Consider the following 12527-nt stretch of genomic DNA (forward strand, 5'->3'; position numbering starts at 1 on the left):
GGTGTTTGGGGGAGGCGTTTGGGGGAGGTGTTTGGGAGCGGTGTGTGTGTTTAGTTGCGGTGCTTGGGGACGGTGTTTGGGAGGGGTATGTGTGTATTTGGGGGCGGTGTTTGGGAGGGGTGTGTGTCTGTTTGGGAGCGGTGTTTGGGGGGGGGGTGTGTGTCTGTTTGGGAGCGGTGTTTTGGGGGGGTATGTGTGTATTTGGGGGCGGTGTTTGGGAGGGGTGTGTGTCTGTTTGGGAGCGGTGTTTTGGGGGGGGGTGTGTGTCAGGGAACGGTTTGAGTGTGTTTGGGAGCAGTGTGTGTTTGGGAGCGATGTTTGGAAGCGGTGTTTGGGAGCGGTGTTTGGGAGCGGTGTGCATATGTTTGGGAGCGGTGTTTTTGGGAGAGAGGGAGAAGGTAGTTGCAAACTTTTCCACAAATGAGGGGGGGTAGTGATCTTTGGGGGCGGTGTTTGGGGGTGATGTTTGGGAGTGGTGTGTATGTGTTTGGGGGAGGCATTTGGGGGGAGGTGTTTGGGAGCGGTGTGTGTGTGTTTAGTTGCGGTGTATGGGGACGGTGTTTGGGGACGGTGTTTTGGAGCGGTGTTTGGGAGGGGTATGTGTCTGTTTGGGAGCGGTGTTTTTGGGAGAGAGGGAGAAGGTAGTTGCAAACTTTTCCACAAATGAGGGGGGATTAGTGGTCTTTGGGGGCGATGTTTGGGAGCGATGTTTGGGAGGGGTGCGTGTGTATTTGGGGGCGATGTTTGGGAGCGATGTTTGGGAGGGGTGTGTGTGTATTTGGGAGTGGTGTTTGGGAGGGGTGTGTGTCTGTTTGGGAGCGGTGTTTGGGAGGGGTGTGTGTCTGTTTGGGAGCTGTGTTTTTGGGAGAGAGGGAGAAGGTAGTTGCAAACTTTTCCACAAATGGGGGGGGGGGGAGTAGTGGTCTTTGGGGGCGGTGTTTGGGGCGATGTTTTTGGGAGGTGTTTGGGGGAGGTGTTTGTGAGCGCTGTGTGTGTGTTTGGGGGTGGTGTTGGGGACGGTGTTTGGGGGCGGTGTTTGGGAGTGGTGTGTATGTGTTTGGGAGTGGTGTTTGGGGGAGGCGTTTGGGGGAGGTGTTTGGGAGCGGTGTGTGTGTTTAGTTGCGGTGCTTGGGGACGGTGTTTGGGAGCGGTGCTTGGGGGCGGTGTTTGGGAGGGGTATGTGTGTATTTGGGGGCGGTGTTTGGGAGGGGTGTGTGTCTGTTTGGGAGCGGTGTTTTGGGGGGGGGGGTGTGTGTCTGGGAACGGTTTGAGTGTGTTTGGGAGCAGTGTGTGTTTGGGAGCGATGTTTGGAAGCAGTGTTTGGGAGCGGTGTTTGGGAGCGGTGTGCATATGTTTGGGAGCGGTGTTTTTGGGAGAGAGGGAGAAGGTAGTTGCAAACTTTTCCACAAATGAGGGGGGGTAGTGATCTTTGGGGGCGGTGTTTAGGGGTGATGTTTGGGAGTGGTGTGTATGTGTTTGGGGGAGGCATTTGGGGGGAGGTGTTTGGGAGCGGTGTGTGTGTGTTTAGTTGCGGTGTATGGGGACGGTGTTTGGGGACGGTGTTTTGGAGCGGTGTTTGGGAGGGGTATGTGTCTGTTTGGGAGCGGTGTTTTTGGGAGAGAGGGAGAAGGTAGTTGCAAACTTTTCCACAAATGAGGGGGGATTAGTGGTCTTTGGGGGCGATGTTTGGGAGCGATGTTTGGGAGGGGTGCGTGTGTATTTGGGGGCGATGTTTGGGAGCGATGTTTGGGAGGGGTGTGTGTGTATTTGGGAGTGGTGTTTGGGAGGGGTGTGTGTCTGTTTGGGAGCGGTGTTTCGGAGGGGTGTGTGTTTTGGAGCGGTGTTTGGGAGGGGTATGTGTCTGTTTGGGAGCGGTGTTTTTGGGAGAGAGAGAGAAGGTAGTTGCAAACTTTTCCACAAATGAGGGGGGGTAATGGTCTTTGGGTGCGGTGTTTGGGGGCGGTGTTTGGGGACGGTATTTAGAGGCGATGTTTTTGGGAGGTGTTTGGGGGAGGTGTTTGAGAGCGCTGTGTGTGTGTTTGGGGATGGTGTTTGGGGATGGTGTTTGGGGACGGTGTTTGGGGGAGGTGTTTGTAAGCGCTGTGTGTGTGTTTGGGAGTGGTGTTTGGGGGAGGCGTTTGGGGGAGGCGTTTGGGGACGGTGTTTGGGGGCGGTGTTTGGAGTGGTGTGTATGTGTTTGGGGGAGGCGTTTGGGGGAGGCGTTTGGGGGAGGTGTTTGGGGACGGTGTTTGGGGGCGGTGTTTGGAGTGGTGTGTATGTGTTTGGGAGTGGTGTTTGGGGGAGGTGTTTGGGGGAGGCGTTTGGGGGAGGTGTTTGGGAGCGATGTGTGTGTGTTTAGTTGCGGTGCTGAGGGACGCTGTTTGGGAACGGTGCTTGGGGGCGGTGTTTGGGGGCGGTGTTTTGGAGGGGTGTGTGTGTATTTGGGGGCGGTGTTTGGGAGGGGTGTGTGTCTGTTTGGGAGCGGTGTTTGGGAGGGGTGTGTGTCTGTTTGGGAACAGTTTGAGTGTGTTTGGGAGCAGTGTTTGGGAGCGATGTTTGGGAGCAGTGTTTAGGAGCGGTGTGTGTGTTTGGGAACAGTGTGCTTGTGTTTGGGAGCAGTGTGTGTTTGGGAGCGGTGTTTGGGTGTGGTGTTTGGGAGTGATGCGTGTGTGTTTGGGAACAGTGTGTGTGTGTGTGTTTGAAATGGTGCGTGTGTGTTTGGGAGCGATGAGTCTGTGTTTGGGAACGGTATGTGTGCGTTTGGGAATGGTGTGTGTGTGTTTGGGAACGTTGTGTGTGTGCTTAGGAGCGGTGTTTGGGGGCGGTGTTTGGGAGCGGCGTACGCATGTTTGGGAGCGGTGTTTTTGGGAGAGAGGGAGAAGGTAGTTGCAAACCTTTCCGCAAATGAGGGGGGGGGTAGTGATCTTTGGGGGCGGTGTTTGGGGGCGGTGTTTGGGGGCGGTGTTTGGGAGGGGTGTGTGTGTATTTGGGGGCGGTGTTTGGGAGGGGTGTGTGTGTGTTTGGGAGCTGTGTTTGGGGGAGGCATTTGGGGGAGGTGTTTGGGATCGGTGTGTGTGTGTTTAGTTGCGGTGCATGGGGACGGTGTTTGGGGCGGTGCTTGGGGGCGATGTTTGGGAGGGGTGTGTGTGTATTTGGGGGCGGTGTTTGGGAGGGGTGTGTGTCTCTTTGGGAGCAGTGTGTGTTTGGGAGCGGTGTTTAGGAGCGGTGTGTGTGTTTGGGAACGGTGTGCGTGTGTTTGGGAGCAGTGAGCGTGTGTTTGGGAGCAGTGTGTGTTTGGGAGCGCTGTTTGGGAGCGGTGTTTGGGAGCGGTGTTTGAGTGCGGTGTTTAGGAGCGGTGGGTGTGTGTTTGGAAGCGGTGTGTGTGTGTTTAGGTGCGGTGTGTGTGTTTTTGGGAACGATGTGTGTTTTTGGTAGCGGTATGTGTGTGTGGGAGCGGTGTTTGGGAGCGCTGTTTGGGAGCGGTGTGTGTGTTTGGGAGCGGTGCGTGTGTTTGGGAGCGGTGTGCGTGTGTTTGGGAGCAGTGTGTGTTTGGGAGCGCTGTTTGGGAGCGGTGTTTGGGAGCGGTGTTTGAGTGCGGTGTTTAGGAGCGGTGTGTGTGTTTGGGAGCGGTGTGCGTGTGTTTGGGAGCAGTGTGCGTGTGTTTGGGAGCAGTGTGTGTTTGGGAGCGGTGTTTGGGAGCGGTGTTTGAGTGCGGTGTTTAGGAGCGGTGTGTGTGTTTGGGAGCAGTGTGCGTGTGTTTGGGAGCAGTGTGTGTTTGGGAGCGGTGTTTGGGAGCGGTGTTTGAGTGCGGTGTTTAGGAGCGGTGTGTGTGTTTGGGAGCAGTGTGCGTGTGTTTTGGAGCAGTGTGTGTTTGGGAGTGGTGTTTGGGAGTGGTGGGTGTGTGTTTGGAAGCGGTGTGTGTGTGTTTAGGAGCGGTGTGTGTGTTTTTGGGAGCAGTGTTTGGGAGCGGTGTGTGTGTATTTGGGAGCGGTGCGTGTGTGTTTGGGAACGGTATGTGTGTTTGGGAACAGTGTGCGTGTGGGAGCGGTGTTTGGGAGCGGTGCGTGTGTTTGGGAGCGGTCTGTGTATGTGTGGGAACGGTGTGTGTGTTTGGGAGCGGTCTGTGTGTGTTTGGGAGCGGTGTGTGTGTTTGGGAGCAGTGTGTGTGTTTGGGAGCGGTGTTTGGGAGCGGTGTTTGGGAGCGGTGCGTGTGTGTTTGGGAGCAGTGTGTGTATTTGGGAGCGGTGCGTGTGTGTTTAGGAGCGGCGTGTGTGTGTTTGGGAGCGGTGCGTGTGTGTTTAGGAGCGGCGTGTGTGTGTTTGGGAGCGGTGCGTGTGTGTTTAGGAGCGGCGTGTGTGTGTTTGGGAGCGGTGCGTGTGTTTGGGAGCGGTGTTTGGGAGCGGTGTTTGGGAGCGGTGCGTGTGTGTTTGGGAGCAGTGTGTGTATTTGGGAGCGGTGCGTGTGTGTTTAGGAGCGGCGTGTGTGTGTTTGGGAGTGGTGTGTTTGTGTTTGGTAGCGGTATGTGTGTGTGGGACGGGTGTTTGGGACGGGTGTTTGGGAGCGGTGTGTGTGTTTGGGAGCGGTGTGTGTGTTTGGGAACGGTGCGTGTGTGTTTGGGAGCAGTGTGTGTGTGTTTGGGAACAGTGTGCGTGTGTGGGAGCGGTGTGTGTGTGTGGGAGCGGTGTGTGTGTGTGTGTGTTTGGGAGCGGTGTGTGTGTGTGGGAGCGGTGTGTGTGTGTGGGAGCGGTGTGTGTGTGTTTGGGAGCGGTGTGTGTGTGTGTGGGAGCGGTGTGTGTGTGTGTGGGAGCGGTGTGTGTGTGTTTGGGAGCGGTGTGTGTGGGAACGGTGTGTGTGTGGGAGCAGTGTGTGTGTGTGGGAGCGGTGTGTGTGTGCGGGAGCGGTGTGTGTGTTCGGGCGCGGTTTGCGTGTGTGGGAGCGGTGTGTGTGGGAGCAGTGTGTGTGTGCGGGAGCGGTGTGTGTGTGGGAGCGGTGTGTGTGTGTTTGGGAGAGGTGGGTGTGTGTTTGGGATCGGTGTTTGGGAGCGGTGTTTGGGGGGCGGTGTTTGGGAGCGGTGTTTGGGAGAGGTGTTTGGGAGCGGTGTGTGTGTGTTTGGGAGAGGTGGGTGTGTGTTTGGGATCGGTGTTTAGGAGCGGTGTTTGGGAGCGGTGTTTGGGATCGGTGTTTAGGAGCGGTGTTTGGGAGCGGTGTTTGGGGGGGCGGTGTTTGGGAGCGGTGTGTCTATGTTTGTAGCGGTGTGCGTGTGTTTGTGAGCGGTGTGCGTCTGTTTGGGAGCGGTGTTTGGGGGGCGGTGTTTGGGAGCGGTGTTTGGGTGAGGTGTTTGGGGGCGGTGTTTGGGAGCGGTGTGTGGCAGCTGTGTGTGTGTGGGAGCGGTGTGTGTGGGAGCAGTGTGTGTGTGCGGGAGCGGTGTGTGTGGGAGCGGTGTGTGTGTGTTTGGGAAAGGTGGGTGTGTGTTTGGGATCGGTGTTTGGGTGCGGTGTTTGGGGGGCGGTGTTTGGGAGCGGTGTTTAGGAGAGGTGTTTGGGAGCGGTGTGTGTGTGTTTGGGAGAGGTGGGTGTGTGTTTGGGATCGGTGTTTAGGAGCGGTGTTTGGGAGCGGTGTTTGGGATCGGTGTTTAGGAGCGGTGTTTGGGGGCGGTGTTTGGGATCGGTGTTTAGGAGCGGTGTTTGGGAGCGGTGTTTGGGGGGGCGGTGTTTGGGAGCGGTGTGTCTATGTTTGTAGCGGTGTGCGTGTGTTTGTGAGCGGTGTGCGTCTGTTTGGGAGCGGTGTTTGGGGGGCGGTGTTTGGGAGCGGTGTTTGGGTGAGGTGTTTGGGGGCGGTGTTTGGGAGCGGTGTGTGGCAGCTGTGTGTGTGTGGGAGCGGTGTGTGTGGGAGCAGTGTGTGTGTGCGGGAGCGGTGTGTGTGGGAGCGGTGTGTGTGTGTTTGGGAGAGGTGGGTGTGTGTTTGGGATCGGTGTTTGGGAGCGGTGTTTGGGGGGCGGTGTTTGGGAGCGGTGTTTGGGAGAGGTGTTTGGGAGCGGTGTGTGTGTGTTTGGGAGAGGTGGGTGTGTGTTTGGGATCGGTGTTTGGGAGCGGTGTTTGGGGGGCGGTGTTTGGGAGCAGTGTTTGGGAGAGGTGTTTGGGAGCGGTGTGTGTGTGTTTGGGAGAGGTGGGTGTGTGTTTGGGATCGGTGTTTAGGAGCGGTGTTTGGGGGGGCGGTGTTTGGGAGCGGTGTTTAGGAGCGGTGTTTGGGGGGGCGGTGTTTGGGAGCGGTGTGTCTGTGTTTGTAGCGGTGTGCGTGTGTTTGTGAGCGGTGTGCGTCTGTTTGGGAGCGGTGTTTGGGGGGGCGGTGTTTGGGAGAGGTGTTTGGGGGGCGGTGTTTGGGAGCAGTGTGCGTGTGTTTAGGAGCGGTGTGTGTGTGTTTAGGAGCGGTGTGTGTGTGTTTAGGAGCGGTGTGCGTCTGTTTGGGAGCGGTGTTTGGGGGGCGGTGTTTGGGAGAGGTGTTTGGGGGCGGTGTTTGGGAGCAGTGTGCGTGTGTTTGGGAGCGGTGTGTGTGTGTTTGGGAGCGGTGTGTGTGTTTGGGAGCGGTGTTTGGGAGCGGTGTTTGGGAGCGGTGCGTGTGTGTTTGGGAGCAGTGTGTGTATTTGGGAGCGGTGCGTGTGTGTTTAGGAGCGGTGTGTGTGTTTGGGAACGGTGTGTGTGTTTGGGAACGGTGCGTGTGTGTTTGGGAATGGTGTGTGTTTGGGAACGGTATGTGTGTTTGGGAACGGTGCGTGTGTGTTTGGGAACGGTGTGTGTGTTTGGGAGCAGTGTGTGTGTGTTTGGGAACAGTGTGCGTGTGTTTGGGAGCGGTGTGTGTGTGTGTGGGAGCGGTGTGTGTGTGTTTGGGAGCGGTGTGTGTGTGTGTGGGAGCGGTGTGTGTGTGTGTGGGAGCGGTGTGTGTGTGTTTGGGAGCGGTGTGTGTGTGTGTGGGAGCGGTGTGTGTGTGTTTGGGAGCGGTGTGTGTGTGTGTGGGAGCGGTGTGTGTGTGTGTGTGGGAGCGGTGTGTGTGTGTGTTTGTTTGGGAGCGGTGTGTGTGTGTGTGGGAGCGGTGTGTGTGTGTTTGGGAGCGGTGTGTGTGTGTGTGGGAGCGGTGTGTGTGTGTTTGGGAGCGGTGTGTGTGGGAACGGTGTGTGTGTGTGGGAGCAGTGTGTGTGTGCTGGAGCGGTGTGTGTGTTCGGGCGCGGTTTGTGTGTGTGGCAGCTGTGTGTGTGTGGGAGCGGTGTGTGTGGGAGCAGTGTGTGTGTGCGGGAGCGGTGTGTGTGCGGGAGCGGTGTGTGTGTGGGAGCGGTGTGTGTGTGTTTGGGAGAGGTGGGTGTGTGTTTGGGATCGGTGTTTGGGAGCGGTGTTTGGGGGGCGGTGTTTGGGAGCGGTGTTTGGGAGAGGTGTTTGGGAGCGGTGTGTGTGTGTTTGGGAGAGGTGGGTGTGTGTTTGGGATCGGTGTTTAGGAGCGGTGTTTGGGAGCGGTGTTTGGGATCGGTGTTTAGGAGCGGTGTTTGGGAGCGGTGTTTGGGGGGCGGTGTTTGGGAGCGGTGTGTCTATGTTTGTAGCGGTGTGCGTGTGTTTGTGAGCGGTGTGCGTCTGTTTGGGAGCGGTGTTTGGGGGGCGGTGTTTGGGAGCGGTGTTTGGGTGAGGTGTTTGGGGGCGGTGTTTGGGAGCGGTGTGTGGCAGCTGTGTGTGTGTGGGAGCGGTGTGTGTGGGAGCAGTGTGTGTGTGCGGGAGCGGTGTGTGTGGGAGCGGTGTGTGTGTGTTTGGGAGAGGTGGGTGTGTGTTTGGGATCGGTGTTTGGGAGCGGTGTTTGGGGGGCGGTGTTTGGGAGCGGTGTTTTGGAGAGGTGTTTGGGAGCGGTGTGTGTGTGTTTGGGAGAGGTGGGTGTGTGTTTGGGATCGGTGTTTAGGAGCGGTGTTTGGGAGCGGTGTTTGGGATCGGTGTTTAGGAGCGGTGTTTGGGGGGCGGTGTTTGGGATCGGTGTTTAGGAGCGGTGTTTGGGAGCGGTGTTTGGGGGGCGGTGTTTGGGAGCGGTGTGTCTATGTTTGTAGCGGTGTGCGTGTGTTTGTGAGCGGTGTGCGTCTGTTTGGGAGCGGTGTTTGGGGGGCGGTGTTTGGGAGCGGTGTTTGGGAGCGGTGTTTGGGTGAGGTGTTTGGGGGCGGTGTTTGGGAGCGGTGTGTGGCAGCTGTGTGTGTGTGGGAGCGGTGTGTGTGGGAGCAGTGTGTGTGCGGGAGCGGTGTGTGTGGGAGCGGTGTGTGTGTGTTTGGGAGAGGTGGGTGTGTGTTTGGGATCGGTGTTTGGGAGCGGTGTTTGGGGGGCGGTGTTTGGGAGCGGTGTTTGGGAGAGGTGTTTGGGAGCGGTGTGTGTGTGTTTGGGAGAGGTGGGTGTGTGTTTGGGATCGGTGTTTGGGAGCGGTGTTTGGGGGGCGGTGTTTGGGAGCGGTGTTTGGGAGAGGTGTTTGGGAGCGGTGTGTGTGTGTTTGGGAGAGGTGGGTGTGTGTTTGGGATCGGTGTTTAGGAGCGGTGTTTGGGAGCGGTGTTTGGGAGCGGTGTTTGGGATCGGTGTTTAGGAGCGGTGTTTGGGGGGCGGTGTTTGGGAGCGGTGTGTCTGTTTTTGTAGCGGTGTGCGTGTGTTTGTGAGCGGTGTGCGTCTGTTTGGGAGCGGTGTTTGGGGGGCGGTGTTTGGGAGAGGTGTTTGGGGGCGGTGTTTGGGAGCGGTGTGTGTGTGTTTGGGAGCGGTGTGCGTGTGTTTGGGAGCGGTGTGCGTGTGTTTGGGAGCGGTGTGCGTGTGTTTGGGAGCGGCGTGTTTGTGTTTGGGAGCGGTGTGCGTGTGTTTGGGAGCGGTGTGTTTGTGTTTGGGAGCGGTGTGTTTGTGTTTGGGAGCGGTGTGTTTGTGTTTGGGAGCAGTGTGCGTGTGTTTGGGAGCGGTGTGCGTGTGTTTGGGAGCGGTGTGTTTGTGTTTGGGAGCGGTGTGTTTGTGTTTGGGAGCAGTGTGCGTGTGTTTGGGAGCGGTGTGCGTGTGTTTGGGAGCGGTGTGTTTGTGTTTGGGAGCGGTGTGTTTGTGTTTGGGAGCAGTGTGCGTGTGTTTGGGAGCGGCGTGTTTGTGTTTGGGAGCGGTGTGCGTGTGTTTGGGAGCGGTGTGTTTGTGTTTGGGAGCGGTGTGCATGTGTTTCGGAGCGGTGTGCGTGTGTTTGGGAGCAGTGTGTTTGTGTTTGGGAGCAGTGTGCGTGTGTTTAGGAGCGGTGTGTTTGTGTTTGGGAGCAGTGTGTTTGTGTTTGGGAGCGGTGTGCGTGTGTTTCGGAGCGGTGTGCGTGTGTTTGGGAGCAGTGTGTTTGTGTTTGGGAGCAGTGTGCGTGTGTTTAGGAGCGGTGTGTTTGTGTTTGGGAGCAGTGTGCGTGTGTTTAGGAGCGGTGTGCGTGTGTTTCGGAGCGGTGTGCGTGTGTTTGGGAGCGGTGTGTTTGTGTTTGGGAGCGGTGTGCGTGTGTTTCGGAGCGGTGTGCGTGTGTTTGGGAGCAGTGTGTTTGTGTTTGGGAGCGGTGTGCGTGTGTTTAGGAGCGGTGTGCGTGTGTGTTTGGGAGCGGTGTGCGTGTGTTTGGGAGCGGTGTGCGTGTGTTTCGGAGCGGTGTGCGTGTGTTTGGGAGCAGTGTGTTTGTGTTTGGGAGCAGTGTGCGTGTGTTTAGGAGCGGTGTGCGTGTGTTTGGGAGCGGTGTGCGTGTGTTTGGGAGCGGTGTGCGTGTGTTTGGGAGCGGTGTGCGTGTGTTTGGGAGCGGTGTGCGTGTGTTTAGGAGCGGTGTGCGTGTGTTTGGGAGCGGTGTGCGTGTGTTTGGGAGCGGTGTGCGTGTGTTTGGGAGCGGCGTGTTTGTGTTTGGGAGCGGTGTGCGTGTGTTTGGGAGCGGTGTGCGTGTGTTTGGGAGCAGTGTGCGTGTGTTTGGGAGCGGTGTGCGTGTGTTTGGGAGCGGCGTGTTTGTGTTTGGGAGCAGTGTGCGTGTGTTTGGGAGCGGCGTGTTTGTGTTTGGGAGCGGTGTGCGTGTGTTTGGGAGCGGTGTGCGTGTGTTTGGGAGCAGTGTGCGTGTGTTTGGGAGCGGTGTGCGTGTGTTTGGGAGCGGCGTGTTTGTGTTTGGGAGCAGTGTGCGTGTGTTTGGGAGCGGCGTGTTTGTGTTTGGGAGCGGTGTGCGTGTGTTTGGGAGCAGTGTGCGTGTGTTTGGGAGCGGTGTGCGTGTGTTTGGGAGCGGCGTGTTTGTGTTTGGGAGCGGTGTGTTTGTGTTTGGGAGCGGCGTGTTTGTGTTTGGGAGCGGTGTGCGTGTGTTTGGGAGCGGTGTGCGTGTGTTTGGGAGCGGCGTGTTTGTGTTTGGGAGCGGTGTGTTTGTGTTTGGGAGCGGCGTGTTTGTGTTTGGGAGCGGTGTGTTTGTGTTTGGGAGCGGCGTGTTTGTGTTTGGGAGCGGTGTGCGTGTGTTTGGGAGCGGCGTGTTTGTGTTTGGGAGCGGTGTGCGTGTGTTTAGGAGCAGTGTGCGTGTGTTTGGGAGCGGCGTGTTTGTGTTTGGGAGCGGTATTTTTGGGAGAGAGGGAGAAGGTAGTTGCAAACTTTTCCACGCCGGGTAGGAGAATCACCGGGGCGCCAAGCGAGTCCCGCCACGCCATCCCAGCACCCGCGCGTGATTCTCCCACCGACCCCAAACCGGCGCAGCGAGATTCACGGCTGGTCGCTGGGAGAATCGCCGCTTTCCGTTTGTAACGGGCGAGCGCCGAATCTCTGGCCCGGATGGGGCGAGCGGCCTGCCCAACACGACAGTTTCCCTCCGGCGCCATCCACACTTGGCCGCTGCCGGCGGGAACAGCGCGGGAACAGCGCGGGAACGCTGGGCTGGGGGGGGGGCGGGCTGTGGGAGGGGGAGGAGTGTTCTTGCACGGAGGGGGGCCTCAAAAGGGGTTGGCACCGGCCAACCTGCACATACGCGGGTGACGTCATTTACGCGGCACCGGCTCCTAGCCCACCCGTGGGCCGGAGATTAGGGGGCTGGGAGCAGCCTCCGACGCTGGAGTGAAACACTCAGGTTTTCACTCCGCCATCGGGACTTAGTCTCCCGATGGGAGAATTGTGCCCAGGGTTCTGCAAAACAACATTGGTCGTGAGTGTCTCCCCCGGAGGACACAAATGTTAGTATCGACCCCAGGGGGAGAGGGGCATACTATGGTAGTGCCCTGGCATTGCCCCCTAGCTAGGGGTGGTTCCTCTGGGGAGCCCCGTTGTGGGTTGGGTTTGCGTTACGTTGGGTGAGTGAAACCCCAATCCTTATGGGGGTGGGGGTTGTGGGGGGGTGAGCCCCAATGATTATTGGTGTGATTTAACCTGAGGATCACCACCTCAAGCGAGGGGCAAGGTTGAGAAGCTGGGTCCTCGGGAATGACCTCACTGTAGAATAAGTTGCATGGGACACATCCAGCTGGGGATGATTGTTTCCCTGTTCTCATTGGTGCTGCAACCCCCCCCCCCCCCTCCCCCCCCAATCCCACTATGGGTGGGGTAACTTATTATCTCTGATATAAAAGTTCAGGCAGTGTGGGGCTAAGCAGAGAAGACCCGGTGAGATTTATTATACTGTGCCTCCTGTAGGTAACGTTGTTTGCTGAATAAAAAGACATCTGAGTAACTTGTCGGACTCCCTTCGCTTTACAAAAGTCACTTTGAACAATCCCAGACTCAACCGGGGCCTAAATAAATATGCCATTCCATATTTAGTGAAAATTCTTTGCCATATCTTCAACTTTAACTTCTCCTTCTGAAGATCTGGAAACTTTGAAGACCTCTCTTCTGGAATGTTCCCTCCTAATTCAAGTTTTTAAAAGCAATTTCCATTTCTCCGTTAATCTCATAAAATCATAAGAAATAGGACCAAGAATAGGCCATTTGGCCCCTTGAACCTGCTTTCCCATTCAATAAGCTTTGAATGATTGTGGGCTTAACTACACTTTCCTGTCTCTCCTCCAGAACTCTTGTCGATCAAAAATCTGTCTAATATATTCAAGAAACCACCTCCATTGTTTTGTGGAGGAAAACATTTCCTGAGAGATGATCGTTGGTCTCCCTAGAAGACTTTAGAATAGAATCTTATATTCTTTTCAGCTTTGGTAGCTTCATCCATTATGGTGCTTGACTCTCAATTTTGATTAAGAAACATTTTATTATGTTGTAGGAATCTTCTGCTTCCAAAACAAGTGCCAGCGGAGAGACCCTGGGCAAAGTTCTACATCAAGATTTATAAGGGGGAGGATCTCCCCAACATGAGTTCAGGATTCATGGGGACTTTTTCAAAAATTCTCAGCGAGAACAAAATTTTCATTGATCCTTATGTTCAAGTTACCTTTGCAGGACAACAGGTAAAGATATTAAATATATTCTTATTGCGAAATGGGAAATTTAGTTTGTTGGAGTAGAACCTTTAACTGGAGCACTGTGATCCTCATGCCTGATTGGTTGCCATGTTGAGATATAAACATTGAAAAGTAA

General features: G+C 56.5%; 1 protein-coding gene across 1 annotated transcript in view; it reads left to right on the forward strand.

Annotated features, from left to right (window-relative positions):
- LOC119969776 (fer-1-like protein 4) overlaps positions 1-12527 on the forward strand; it is a 427310-nt gene that overhangs the window by 121278 nt on the left and 293505 nt on the right. Inside the window, 1 exon segment of the mRNA XM_038803853.1 lies at positions 12214-12397. Coding sequence (XP_038659781.1) covers positions 12214-12397 — 184 coding nt within the window.

This window comes from Scyliorhinus canicula, chromosome 7 (assembly GCF_902713615.1).
Source record: "Scyliorhinus canicula chromosome 7, sScyCan1.1, whole genome shotgun sequence".
NCBI classification, from domain to species: Eukaryota; Metazoa; Chordata; class Chondrichthyes; order Carcharhiniformes; family Scyliorhinidae; genus Scyliorhinus; species Scyliorhinus canicula.